Source organism: Gobio gobio (assembly GCF_949357685.1).
Source record: "Gobio gobio genome assembly, chromosome: 14".
In the NCBI taxonomy this organism is placed as follows: domain Eukaryota; kingdom Metazoa; phylum Chordata; class Actinopteri; order Cypriniformes; family Gobionidae; genus Gobio; species Gobio gobio.
In genome coordinates, this window is record NC_137107.1 from 34965266 (window position 1) to 34980436 (window position 15171).

General features: G+C 40.3%; 1 protein-coding gene across 1 annotated transcript in view; it reads left to right on the plus strand.

Moving 5' to 3' along the window:
• The first annotated feature begins 1660 nt into the window (after positions 1-1660).
• Positions 1661-15171, plus strand: part of arrdc1b (arrestin domain containing 1b) — a 51511-nt gene continuing 38000 nt past the window's right edge. Inside the window, exon 1 of the mRNA XM_079835947.1 lies at positions 1661-1907. Coding sequence (XP_079692073.1) covers positions 1790-1907 — 118 coding nt within the window. The 5' untranslated portion in view covers positions 1661-1789. The remainder of the gene's footprint in view (positions 1908-15171) is intronic.

Sequence of the window (15171 nt, forward strand, 5' to 3'; positions counted from 1 at the left end):
AGATCCTTCAGAGCCTCGTTGTCAGGAACAGACTCGTCCAGGGAAACGGAGGAGTTTGGCCTGGAAGACTTGAAGCACCGCCATAGAGTGTAGCGCTGACGCCGCCTGGCCGGCGGAGGCGAATGCTCGACCGGCGAGGCTGGACGCAGTGCAGCAGGCCTTGGAAGGGTGCACAGTCTTTGACTGCCATCCTCTGGCGGAGGGCGGGCAAAGGTGTGCAGCGACGGCTTCCTCGAGGGGAGGAAGGGCTTGATATCCTTTTTTCTGAGCGCCATCGACTACCGAGAGCGCTGGAGAAAAAGAGGATTTGGCGCGAGAAGAAAATGGCGCCTTCCACGATTTTGTTAGCTCCTCGTGGACTTCTGGGAAGAAGGGAGCGGGTCTTTGAGCGGTCGGTTGACGGCGGTTCTCGAAATACCACTCATCCAGTCGGCTTCTCGTGGGCTCCTCGGGCTGAGACCAGTCAATACCGAGGTCATTCACGGCCTTGGTGAGCAAGCGCATAAGCTCAGCGTCGACTGAGGTTATGACGCCGCTAGCCGTCCGCGTCGAAGTGGCGTGCTCCGAGGCGGCGTCCGACCACCCGCTTCCGGATGCAGCAAGGGAAAGGCTGTCATCCTCTTCCTCCTCCGGTCCGCCGAACGAAACAGCAGCAGCCGCCATGCGAGGGGAGCTGTGCTGTTCGTCGACGAACAACACGGGCGATGGCGAGGCACGCGGGGACATGCCCGGCGTGTGCTCGTCAGAGCGCTCCGGTGGCCTCTGGTCGCAACATTTTTTCTTCCATGGCTCTAGAGGCTGGGAGCAAGGGACGGGATCCGAGTCGAAGCTGGCGAGCCGAGCCCGAAGGGTCTGCAGCGCCAGCTCGTCGCACTCAGGGCAGCTGCCCTGGTTGAGTGCAGCCTGCGTGTGGTCTTGTCCGAGACATGACACGCAGATGATGTGCCGATCCTCGTCCGCAATAAAACCTCTGCACGAGGCGCAGGAACGAGACATTTGCAACATCGTCTCGGCTCTTTTTAGAATGTTTGAAAAAACAGAAGGTATTAAAGGATATAGTGCCGGATGGCGCAGCTGGAAGGCAGGCTGAAGGCGGAGAATCCGACGTCCTCAGGCTGCAGTGTTCCGCTGGGTGCGTGTCGACGGCAGGCTTCGATCCAGAGCTCAACGATTGCAAGTCGCTGAAGAAGAATTAATCTGACTAACCTTGCGAGAGTGGGTCTTATATACCCTTGGCTATGCAAATTCTGTTGCCGCTTGTGGCGGGAATTTGGAAGGACCTGATTGGTCCGTCCCGCCCCATGGTCTCGCTATGGGTTGCTGCAGTTGCAGCGGCACAGCCAATCAGCACGCAGCTGCTTCCTGCTGAGAGTTGTACAGCTGCACTGCGTATAAAAGGTATTTTTGGATAAAAATTTGCTTCAATATCTCGAGGAAAGGAATTCCCCCATATCGTTTTAGCAAAACGCAATACGAGAGTACTCTCGTAAGGGAACCCGCCTATAAACATTTTTCTTAAGAATGATTTGGGTTTTCGTGGCAATTTTCTTGAAAGTTTGTCATCAGCTTCCGAAATATGAAATACATTATAGGCTATCACACGATTATTTGAAACAAACCTTGAGGATCATAATGAACAGGGGGAGCCTGACTGACAATCGATGACGTCAGCGCTCGTGGATGGGCGGAGAGATGAGAGCCGCAGGTGGGACGTGAAGCTGGACGCTTTTACCCAGTTTTACCGACGACCTCATCCTCCGTGAGTGTGTGAGCGGTGCTTCTGAAAGACATGGGGAAGCTTCAGGAATTCGAGGTTACTTTCACTAATAGCAAAGTGGTCTACAACCCCGGTGAATCCATATCAGGAACTGTGAGAATTAAAACAAGCCACTCCTTACAGTTTAAAGGTAAGCGACGCTTGCAGGCTATGTCTACATATGGTTCTAATAGGAAAAATGATTTGCATGAACAGCACAGATGGTGAGCTCCAGGGTTTCCCCCGTTCAAGTAAAACGAGGGTGTTAAAACAATGCATGTCAACATGGACGTGTCGCAATAGACTATAAACGTGTTGCATGTTGACATTCAGCATTCGTTGCTGATCCATGTCACATACAGTGCAATACTGGTTTAGCCTACATGTGTTTTTATGGGGAAAATGACTTGTGGTCAGAGGACATCGACGTCTAGCCTTTTCACGAACGTCAATGCACATCCTGTTTCTTTTGTGATGCTGGTTTCGGTCCGATTGCACAATCACACCCAAAACCGCCTCTGGGTCGCTGAAGCGCGTTGTAGCCTATCGTGTGCGTTTCAACAGGTGTGTTTTGATGTATGTCATCACTTGGTTTCCATTTTAAAACGTCCACCAATATGCGCACCTTCGGTGGCAGGCGAAAGTCCTTTCATCCAGGACTCTCTCGCGTTCAAAACATGCTAAACGGAACTTTAAGTCTTAAAACGCAACGAAACGAAAAGTGTAGCCTACATGAACCAAAAACGAAAGAACGCGTAAAAGACTTTTTTCGCAAAAAAAAAAAAAAAAGCTTCAAGAAGTTTAACCAATGTTTGGTCACATACTAACGTTACATCACCAATGTAAGAAAACACGTCTCCCTTATCAAACCTTTTTATTTTATTTTATTTACAACTTTTAAGCCTTAAATTGGCATACAGCTGAAGTGGAATTAATATTTTCTTCCAACGTTGACAACGTTATATCCCAGTGAAACGGTTTCTTGAACAAGGGGGAAAAAAATTAAGTATGGGATGACCGTTGGATGTTTGTTGTTTGCAACAATCGCGCAGCCATCTTTAGAATTTTGTGTTTGAACTTCCTTTTTGCAGCTCTGTATATTTCTCTATGGCATCGCTGTATATAGTTGGTGAGGTTGACTTACTTATTGTAGAGTTAATGAAAGTTATCATGAGCATTGTAATGTTTGAAGCTGATATCATAACAAATGTCAGGTTCATTCAGGGCCGGCCCTGACCAATTTGCTGCCCTAGGCAAGATTTTACTTGGTGCCCCTTGTATCAAGGTTTAGCACTACACATTATCAGTCTAAGTTGTGGAAACACTCGTACTGTTATTTTTGTAATGCATTGATGTTTTATTTTTTATTGTTGTTTTATATGATGTCCAGTCCATTCTACCCCATCATTATGTTCATGATATTATTATTGTTTTTTATTTGTTAAAGGCTGATGATAGTAAAACTGTACAAATATTACACCTATGCCACATTACAGCCTAAACACAAATAGCAAGAGTAATTGCATCTAACATTCATGCACAAACTATTCATTGAGAATAGGGATGTGACGGTGAGGAAATTTTCCCACCGGTTAATTTATGTGTGACAACACCGGTAATACCGGTATCACCGGCGGAGGCTTTTAAATCACTAATTCTATCTAACCGAAAGTAACATGCACACGACCGCTCTGAACTGAAAACGCGCCAGTGCGCACACACCGTGAATGACAGCTCGTCTGTAAATGCGCGCTCTGTGAGGCCATGGGCGCGTCTCAATCAGTTCCCTAGTTCAGTAGTCAGGGCACTGATCAAGCATTGATCAGTCTATGATTGAGATGCAAGCCATGAATGCACACTGTTAATTCGTCCGTAAAGCCTCGTTTATACTCGACACGAGCGCGAGGGTGCGCGCGGCAAAAATAAATCCACGCAGCACCGTAGCGCGGAGGCTCGCACTGCGGAGCCAGGCGAAAGTAAACAATGCGCGCTCTGTGCAGCCGTGCACATTTTACTTTCGGTTTTTAATTAGCGCCAATTCGGCTGCGGGTTGCTTGAATTGTGGGTTCATTAGCCTATTATTTTTAATGAAAAGCACAACAACAAAACAAATGACAAACTCCCTTAAATAGGCGCTTTTACGTTTCGCTTTGAAACCAAATCTTCCGCGATCATCTCAGTCAGCTCCTCACTCTAAAATCTGATGAATGACTCCTGCCGCTGCCGAGACTCACGGTCGGATCCTGCTTTATTAAGCAGACACGTTCAGTTTTTATTTGTATTGTCTGTTCTCTAACTGAACTAAATTATTTTATTACTATAAAAAAAAAATCAAAAAGACGGTGGGCGGTGCCACGGTGGGCAAGTGATGTAACTGGTGTTGAGTCTGGACACCGGTAACACCGGCAACACAGACTATCGTAGCAAGCCTAATTGAGAACTAGCAAAAGTGTTTGTTTTCCAGTAGATGGCAGCAATCTTCCACTAAACTATGAGCATTCATGCTTTCACCAGGAATTCAACTGAGAAATTTTGATATTTAATGTGAATTTTACATAAAATTTTGCCATTTTAAATAAACCTGTATATAAATATCATTACTAATTTAGGCAAATACATTTTAAAATTGCTATACACCCCCTTAAAACTGCACAACTGCAGAGTAAAAACATTAGGCTATTAAAAAAGTGATATTACATGCGTTTAATATTTTTATATTATTTCTTTTTTACAAAATCACACTGGCTGTGACCTCTGGAGAACCCAGAACAGCTGCTTGCATAAAGTTTAAGGAAAAAATAAATGGAATTAATTAGCAAACATTAGTATTTTACTACTATGTAATTAAATAAACTGTTCATTAACTGTTCAACTAATTTGCCTACATCCCTTTACTTCTGTCTTTACACAGCAAAAAATGCTCTTCTTATTTAGAATCTTTTTCTTGTTTCCAGTCCAAATATCGAATAATTCTTAAATCAAGGTGCATTTACTAGATGAGTAAAATGACATACTTCATTTTGATTTTATTTTCAAGTAAACAAGAAAAATGTCTTGAGTTTTTGCTTAAAACAAGCAAAATTATCTGCCAATGGGGTGAGAAAAATAATCTTATTTCTGTTTGGGACAGAAAAAAGATTTAAATCAGAAATAAGATTATTTTTCCACTCCATTGGCAGATAATTTTGCTTATTTTAAGCAAAAACTCACTTCATTTTGATTTTATTTTCAAGAAAACAAGAAAACTGTCTTCTGTCATTTAACTTATCTAGTAAATGCACCTTCCACCTTGATTTAGGAATTTTAGATATTTAGACTATAAACAAGACACAAATACTACGTAAGAAGAGCAGTGTATCCCTTATCTTCCCTGCATCAGAGGGCTTCTGTCTTTTTTTTAGACTCTTCAATTCGGCCATCCGTCATAAATAATCAGGCAACTTACACCGTGTCAACACCTGGCGCGAACGGCCAAGCACCCTAAAAAATGAAAGCAACCTTGTCTGCGTTGGATGCGGCGAGAGGCGACGCGACACAACAAATTCCCCTAACGATAAACTGATCGCGCATTGTATTTCATTCTGACGCACTTCAAGTAGATCGGCGGGGGGGGGGGGGGGGGGGGGGGGGGGTTGATGAGGCGGACCGGAAAGATGCGTAGTTACGTTTTTTTGCGCTTTATTTGATAATATTTCTAATTAATATTAATAAAATAGTATCAGTAATACATTTTGGCGCCCCTATGGATGAGTGGCGCCCCTAGCATTTGCCTATTCCGCCTATGCCACGGGCCGGCCCTGGGTTCATTCATAAATCCGTAAGAACTTACCTTCATGCTGTGAAAATATAAAGGGGCGGGGCTACACTGGGATCACATGTGAGTGACAGGTTGTCCTCCTCATGCTAATAAATGCATTATTAAAGATGTTGCTGCAAGAGGAAGCGGAAGTTATTTCGATTGAAGATTATAGGGCAAATGCATTTCAAAAAAAGATGTGCATTGATAAATAATTTATAGTAAAAATTGAAATATTACTTAAAGATTGATACTATCACTTAAAACTCATCTTTGATCACCAAAACGACATATTTAAAAGTTTTTTTCCTGTGAAAAAAATGTCTTCATGCCTTAAAATAGTTTGAATGCAACAGTATAAGTGGAATCATGAATATGCAAATTAACCCCGCCTCCACTCACTCACACCAGCTCAATGCTCCACTCGCTATACTTTACTGTAGTAAACGCTTCACAATGATATCGTTCTTTACAACATCAGACACATAACGGTAATTAATATGACTAGCCTTTTGCTTGACTACATTATCAAACAGTTAATAATGCTAATGTTACACAAACCGTGCTCCAATTCGCCATGTCAGTCTGCCTTCTAAGAATCAGCATCCTTAGAAATGCTTTAAACATCAGAACGTCAGTGGAGAAAGCCATATAGTTCATTATAACATTGTAATATACATCATATACACTATTCACCCACTATATTGTTAAATGTTCCCGATTTTTCATATCAACTGAAAAATATACCGGCATAACCTGGCTTCTCTTGAGACTCCCCTGCTTTGCGGCATAATTAATGATATGCTAAAGCCCACCCACACATTGATGTGATTGGTGACAAGGAAGATTGGCGATTTCAAACCGCATTTTTGAGACTGTCTTTGGTTCACTGCAGTTTTAAGGAGAAAATATTCAGCAATGGTGTTGACTTATGAATTTGCTCATGGTTTATCTTAAACCATGTTTAAAAAACCACATAGATATATAAACAACATTAAGAACTTGATTTTCACCACAGGGGGTCTTTAACAAGGCGGTCAAAAGACCCAGTTAACTTTTCACAACCGCCTTTCCCCCAACTAACCAAATTTTTGCATACTGCTGGTCTTTGCGGAAAGAGATAAGAAAGTAGGTTAGACATGGTACTTTTCACACTGTGTGAATGTGTACAAAGAATGCATTGTGAGTGTTTTCACTGAACTTTTGGGCTTTAGTGTGTAGGCGGAACTACAGTACAGACACATGAGAGTAAGAAAGACATTCCAGTGAAACAACCCTGTTAGCTTATTTTCATTTCTGTTATTTCCCCTTATTGTTTGCATCCACACTTGAGACTAATCTGATGCATGCATTTCCACTCAAGTCTAGGACCTAGGGACTTATTGTGACACTTATGGAAATGATAGATTCTCTGTGGTCATGTTTCTGTTCCTCTCAGTTGTTCCTGTCAACTTTGAGACAGTCTTTTTGCACACTGTGGATTGGCATAATGTTTTTGCCAGCTGTAGTTTTTATCAGTGGAATGCGTGACATGACACCACCACACTGTTGTATGGGATGAGGTCATGTGACTGGTGTGATTTGTCATTCTCAGCTGGCACTTTAATTCATTAGGTCTTCCTGCATGTCCCATTTTGGGAATTGGCTTTGAGCGCCCTTCACCTTGACTTGGGGCTGTTTACACGTTTTTTTTTTTTCAACTAACAATAGTCCATTCATTTAGGCTACAGGACAACAGCGTTTTGGGGGCAACGCAAACATTTGAAAACAGGTTTCAATGTGCAAGTTTTTGAAAACGATACCGTTATCGTCTCCGTGTAAACTACAAAAACACAAATTTGTGAAAACGGTGATGTCATGCGCATGCGTATTATGTGTTCAAATATATGGCCACGTTCACACAACAGCAGAATACGGTTGTCAGTGCTGTATATAGTTTCAAATAAATGAGTGTGTTTTCATTTCACACACAGTACGGTTATTTACGGGGGTTACAATCGCATTCTAACTCACACCCATACATTTTCAGGACTCGCAAACGCATTCTTGGAAAACCTGTGCTATGTGAATGGAACCGGACTGGACAACTACGTCTACTACTAACTTACAGTGACGGAGATATGAGCTTTGTGTCATCTGAAGTTTCTAGATCCAGTTCTCCACCAGAGCGGCTCCCGTCAGTTCTGTGTTCTATGCGCGACTCAAATGCCATGTCATGCTTGAGAGGCTGCAAAGCACTCGACGTGAGTTCAATGGTTAAAGGGTCTTTACATTGAAGCTTCTATTGGTTAGTGAAGATTTGACAGATAAACTCTCGGCTCAATTGGACTCTTGTCGCGTCAAAAGTGATAAGACTTCAGTTTTATGGATGTCGCCATCTTTGATATTACTTTGGTCACTGTCGCTATGGTTACTGTTAACAGAATACAGGCTTGACTCCCATTGCACGTACAGACAGTATTTGAGACGCCACTGTAAGTTGCTGTGTGTCCCAAAAATTGACAGTGTGAATGTAGCCTGTTTCTTTACAAAATGACATCGCCATGACGGCTACTGGCCTGGCATGCATAAAGAGTTTTTTAGTCGTTTTCGCAGATCTGTGTGAATGGGGATCGTTTTGACAATGTTGTCATCTGTACGTGAAAAAAGCAAAGGAAAACCTTTTCAGTTTTTAGTAAATCGTTGTCATGTAAACATATCCTTCATGCATTACACATTTAAAAATAAAGGTTCGTCACTGGTATCGCTGTGAAAACCCTTTCAAAACCTTATTTTTAAGAGTGTACTAGCGTAACAAAGCTGCTAGGTAATTTGAGTCATGGGTATTAAAGGGGCATTAGGCCACGGGGAAGTCGGACTTGTAACCCGAAGGTTGCGGGTTCGAGTCTCAGGTCCGCAGCAATATGGCTGCCCACTGCTCTGGGTGTGTGTTCACGGTGTGTGTGTGTGTGTGTGTTCACTACTGTGTGTGTGCACTTGGATGGGTTAAGAGCACAAATTCCAAGTATGGGTCACCATACTTGGCCACACGTCACTTCTCTTCACTTCACTTCACTTCACTTAAAGAGATAGTTCATCCAAAATGTAAAGATATTGTGCCTAACTTCTCCTTTTATGTTCCATGGAAGAACATCATACAATTTTCTAATCTTCATGAAATTAAGTAAATGATGATATTTTTTTGGATACTTCAGAAATGACAATTTAGTTGCTGGTCCTTTAATTAGATGTTAAAATGACCAATTCCAAATAAGCCATGATTTCATGAGATCAATGTCATATATACTGCACTCCTAAAAACAAAGGTTCCAGAAGGTTTTTTTCCCCGCAATGATGCCATAAAATAACCTTTTACAATTAAAGGTTATTTGTTGGACCATGGATACCAATAAAGATTTTAATTTTTAAGAGTGTGCTCAGCATGGACCTGATACTTCCCTTAGAGCCTTGCTGCAAAGTGGAAGACGTGATGTTTTTACTCCGAGAACAGCTGTGCTTTTTCAATTTACATTGCAGTATGTTTTATTAAAAAGCAGCTGAGTCATGCTTTGGCTCTCTTATCTGTCTTTTTTTTTTGTCTGGCCGCTTTGATAAAGTGTTCTATCATGGACCTGATGAGTGTGAGAGACAATGACATTTTGTTCAGCCTGGCTCTGCATAGCTTATTTTATGAAAATGAAAAGTGTGATGTGAATTTTAAAGTCTCTTTCAGTGCATAGACAGACACCTTCCATTGAAAGAGGGTCTCTTATTTACATCACACCCGATATTCAGTGTATTGGGTTACTGGTCAGCAGACTGAACAGGTCTCAGCTTTGGCAGAAGACTTGTATAATCCTGCTTAACTATGAAAGAAGGGCTTTAGACTGTTTTTAATCAGTCAGTTACAGAAAACCCCCAAAGAAGACATGATTGCTTGAATCTAAAATGGTTAGAAACTTTAGTTAGAAACTGTTTTAGTACTGTAGTGTAAAACTCCACCGCATAGTATGAACCTGTACATCAATTTGCACTGTGGAGCTTTTCATTCGACCCTTTAAAACCTGTGTGATTTGATTTGTAGAGAGAAAATATCCTTATGTTTAGGATATAAACATTGACTTTTGTCCCATCATGCACAGGACCAAACCAAACTTGGTTTACGCACAGGATACTGAAAACCCAATAAAAACAACATGTATAGTAGCAACGTTGACAATTTCGGTGGACATTTTGTCTTCCAGGAAATTAGATTTTTCTTAAAATTTGATTTTTCAAAATCAAAACATTTTTTGCTAGGATGTGACAAACTAGACTGTTAGCTATTACAAAAAGACCTTTGATTATGTACTGTCCAATGGACAATTTGGGGAAAATCTATTTGCAATTTTTCAAAATTTTAATTTAAATAGCTGGTTTGCTGTATAATTTGGCCAAAAATTGTCATGATATATCAATATTGACTAAGTAATTATAATAATAATAATAATAATAATTACTATTATTATTACTAAAAACAAATATCACACCATAAATTAAGAAATGTTTATAATATATTATTTCACTGTAAAATAATTGAGTATTTAAGAAAAAATATGTATTATTATTTTACATTATAATTATAAAATTAAAACACTAATATTCATGGCTGTATTATTAATTCATTTTCAAACCATCAAGCTTTTATTTTGATGGAAAACTGCGGGGAGCCCTTAAAGCTCGTCTTTTTTTTTGTGACAATTGTTGCTCGATTAGCACTTCTCATTACAAGTTTGGGAAGATGGTTGGTGAATATTGCATTCCCAAATGCATGTTAAAGTGACTCAAACTCAGCAGATCCAGAAATGAGTTTGTATGGAGCAGCATATACTTCAAACCAAGCTGCATTAGATGCTGAAAACACCCGATCGTGAGCTGCACGTGTGTTAATAAACGCAGTGCTGTGCTTCACCCTGAAACATGCAGTGCATATATTTAGTAAACTAAATCTCCAAAATTATGAGATAGACAGCCTTACTGATTTTCTCTTGCTTTCTGTTCATTACCCATTCACAATCTAAATACAAGTTTAGTTTTGTATGCTGCTAAGTACACTCTGCAAAGTTTCTGGATTGACAACTGGACTGGTCCCGAAATTGGTACAGAGAGACGTGAAATTTTACTGCTATTGGACTTGAAAAATGTTGGTTCCGTGATATGTCAACTTTGATATGCAAGCATTGTATAATGTTCCTTTTGGATGCTTTACTACATCCAGCCTGGTATCAAATGCATATTAATGATTGGGATATGCTTGTTTGTAATGCTCTAGAGCCTTTTGTATCTCTGCGTCTCAAAAGACACTCAGGTAGACAAGCCCATCTATTCATTAGCAGTGGACTGACTGCCCTGTAAGACAACACCACTGATACCAACATGATGCCACACTGTCTCACGCTGCCTTTGTGTGAGTGTTTGTGAATACACTCACTCTCCATCTCTCAGTATAACAGGGCATTTACCACGTTAACAAGGCAGTGTGCACCTTCGCCCTTGTTTGTGTTTAAATATTTGGCACACTATTGAACACAAATATTAAGTTCAGCCCACAGCTGTTTGTCCCATTCATAATGGGAATCACAGGCCTCAGACGTCATTATTTATTAATGGAGCACACTTTATTTTGGAGGAAGGAAGGTGTTTTTTGAGTATTCGCTCAATAATTCCTTACTGTTCATTGACTTAGAGCAGGTCAAGGAGTTTATCTGAGGTCCTTCTAAGGTCAGAACCTGAAATGTTTAGCTACAAATGGAAGTTTAGTGGACAAACTAGTTATCATTTGAAAAGTTAAAACTATTTTGGAGAAGTCAAGCTCTAAAAAGGACAAAAAAAGGACCATTAAAGTTTTAATTGCTAAAAATCTTACCCTTCACCTGTTCGCAATGGTTTTCAAATCTCATGCTTGTTCATGTATGTTCCAATATGAGAATGAATTGACCGGTTTGCCTTCGTTTCATCCTGACCTCATAGTCTGTTTTAATTTCAGCTTTATAATGAGCACAATAAACGAACAAACCTTCCTGTTCAAACCCAGGCCGTCCCTTGTTGACCCATTGTTCTTTTGAGTTAAGAATTTCTGTGTTCATTCAAGGTTATAAACTCTGACGTGACCACGTGTCTCAACAGGTATGGCTATCTTAGAGTTAACAAGAACTCCATGACCGCTTCTCTCATCTGCAAATATGCTGAGTCACAGGGAGAACATGCTCCGGGGCATGGTGTAGTAGTCCTAAAAAAAGCTACTTCAATAAGAAGTCAAACTAACTTTATTTAAAGCTACACTGTGTAGCTTTTTTAGTTTATTCTTAGCTAAAAACACTTAGTTCTTTCAAAAATATATGTGCTCATTAATGTATATTTACTTCTTTCAAGTAATAAAGTGTTCTCGTAAGTTTATAATATGCCATTATAAACACATACGGGTGAGGGGTTCGAATGCGGGTCGCCATGTTGCCCGTCCATCTTGAAAGTACATTAGCCAAAGAGGGACATACCCGTAAATTCAAGCTTTGCCTTTGCCGTTTTAACACTCGATTGCACCGTGTCGAATGTGGACGAGGTCGAACTGGAAGCCATGTGAATCTTGGACTAAATCGGCCACCGTAGGAGTTAAAATGAAATCGGAATTGAGAGGAACAGAAACTAAAATTCACTGGATAGTCATTTACAAGTTCACCACTAGATGGGGGAAAATATCACACAGTGTAGCTTTAAAGGTCCCGTTTTTCGTGTTTTTTTGAAGCTTTGATTGTGTTTACAGTGTGCAATATAACATGTGTCCATGTTTCATGTGTAAAAAAAACACAGTATTTTTCACACAATTTACTTATCTGTATACCGCTGTTTTCACTGTCCTCAAAACGGCCTGAGAATTTCCTCGTTCTATGAAGTCCCTCCTTCAGAAATACGTAACGAGTTCTGATTGTGCCAGCGGTTCCCGTGTTTTGATTCGACAGCAGCTTAGGGCACGTTGCCCGGAAAGGTCACGCCTCTAACCATAACGGGGAGATGAACGCGCTCAAACTACAGCCCCTGAAGGCCAAACAAAGGTGATTTGACTCCGAGATGAAAATAACAGCGTCTGGACGACATGGCGACAAACGCAACCGAACCGAACCGAACCGAACCGAACCGAACCGAACGCAACACTTCCTCTTCTCCACGAGGGAGCAACAAGACCACGCCCCCTTTTTCGCGTATTCTTGTGGGCGGAGGTTAGTCGACAAACTGTTCTACTGACGTAATTAAAGCAGGATGTACATGGATGTAGTCCAAACCGGCTGTACGCTGTAGGCTTTGAATTAAAGGGAATTTCTGTCAAATAAAATATCTCGCTTGGCATTGAACTTTGAGCTTTATAATTTTACAGGTATTATTTATGCTCTAACAGCAACATTACACACTAACTAAAGTTTGAAAAATGGGATCACGAAGAACAGGACCTTTAACATTTTTCCTATAGCATTTGTTACAGTATGAAAAATAGCAACCTACGCATTTAGAATAGCTATATGTCACAGTTGTATCTAGTCAAAAAAATGTATTCCCTTGATATATTAAAAATTCTAAAAGTTAGTCAAAATTTACCTCAATAACCCGTGATAAGTTCTAGTTAGGGGGTCACGAATAGTTAAAAAAGCTTCCTTATAAATGTTGGTGCAAGATGATGTTTTCTCCTCTTTTTTAGTTCATGTGGCTCTTCTAGATCATGTTTGACTTTCTCCATATAGCGTTTTAAAGTGGTAAATTCTCAATAGAATTCATATGGGTCGCACATTTTATCACCGGTACGATAGGAATGGCAAGTGGAAATCTTATCACTCTTTTAGCCAATTATCTGCCTGCAGTATACCGGAGGCTGCACTTTCAGGCCCGCCACAGTTTTAGGACTGAATATTAAGGACCCTAGTTTTTTTTTAGTGACTGCGCCATCTAGCCAACTGTACTCCAACAAAGGAGACCTGATTCAAACTTTTTTTAGTATACCTTATTTTTAACATAACAGCAGGCATGGCCATTTTAAACTTAATTACTTAAATGAGTTTAAATATTTCAACAGGGTTACCAACAGGCAGGTTTAGGGCTAGGGTTTGGTTAGGACAATATATCAATTAAACTGAATCAATTAAACAACTAAATCATTGCTAGGGTCCTAGAAACACGGCCCTGAAAATGCAGCCTCCGGGTTTGCAGACGGGTCGGGTCGGGTGAAGGCGATAATTTTCATTGCATAATTTATAAACACCCATCAGTTTGAAAACACCCACAAATTTAGAAAAGCCCACTTTTGTTCCGCAGAGACCCCATACTCGTGTTCTCTGACTGCAGCGCGAACACACACCGTCGATGATGGGCAGGAAAGGGTAGAATGATAGACGTGCTAATGCACCAATTGCAACAAAGAATCGCAACAGCATTGGGCACATAGTTAAAGGGGGAAGCTAACATGACAGTAGATTAAGGACTTTCGAAGCAACAAAACAAGTGGGTAGTTATACGCAATACACCCAGTGTATTGAGGGAATCTTCTGGGTTCAATTGATATAATTTGTGGCATAATGTTGATTACCAAAAAATTTACTTTGCCCTCTATTTTCCAAAAAAAAAAAAAAAGAAGCAACAATGGTTACCGTGAGGCATTTACAATGGAATGAAGTGAAGCTTATAATTTTATAAAATTACTTGCATTAATTAGTATTATTAATATTAATCATTTAAATTTAAATTAGATTAGATTATTTGAGCTGTCAAGCTGTTTAAGTATTTTTTTATGGGTTTATGGCATTGCATTATCATGGCAACAAAGTTGTAAAGATTTAACACAGAACGTTACACAGAAAACGTAATTTTACATTAAACTTATGTTAACATCTTATTGTTTACATCTTGTGGACGTTTACAGATTGGCCCCATTCACTTCTATTGTAAGTGCATCACTGTAGGGAAAGGAAGAATTTTTCAAGAAAAGGAGGGTACAAGTGTAAATACTTTTTTATGCTAATCAACATTATGCCACAAATGCTGTCGATTGTACGGAGCCCCGCGCATGACATGCAGGAAAAAAATACGTATATTGTGGCCACATATTAAAACTGCAGTCCGTAACCTTTGGCGCTCTAGCGGTTAACAAACAGAACTGCATGCGTCTTGTGGAAGAACATTGCAGCCGGAGCTACTTCTCTCTGTTTATGTCTATGGCGAGTCACGCACGGATTGTGCTCCTCCACAGCGGTTCCTACCAGACCGGTCTGAAATAGTCCCAATATAAACACTTATTATAAGTGTACCATAATAATTCAGGGTAAGACAAAAACACGGTTTGGAATATGGATTCATGTTGTACACTCATTATATAATTTTTGTAAACCTTGAACACAAAAAAGTTACGGACAGCAGCTTTAACAATTCGTTTTGCTTATTAATTCCCCTTGTATTTCATGTAATAATTTGTTCCCTTGTTTTAGTTATATCAAAAATGAGGGAAAGAATTAGTACAACATAGCCACCATTTACTAAATCAAGGGAATTAATTATTATATTGTGCACACAATTTAGTCAAATGATGGAACGAATGAGTAAATCATGTCCACGATTTACTAAA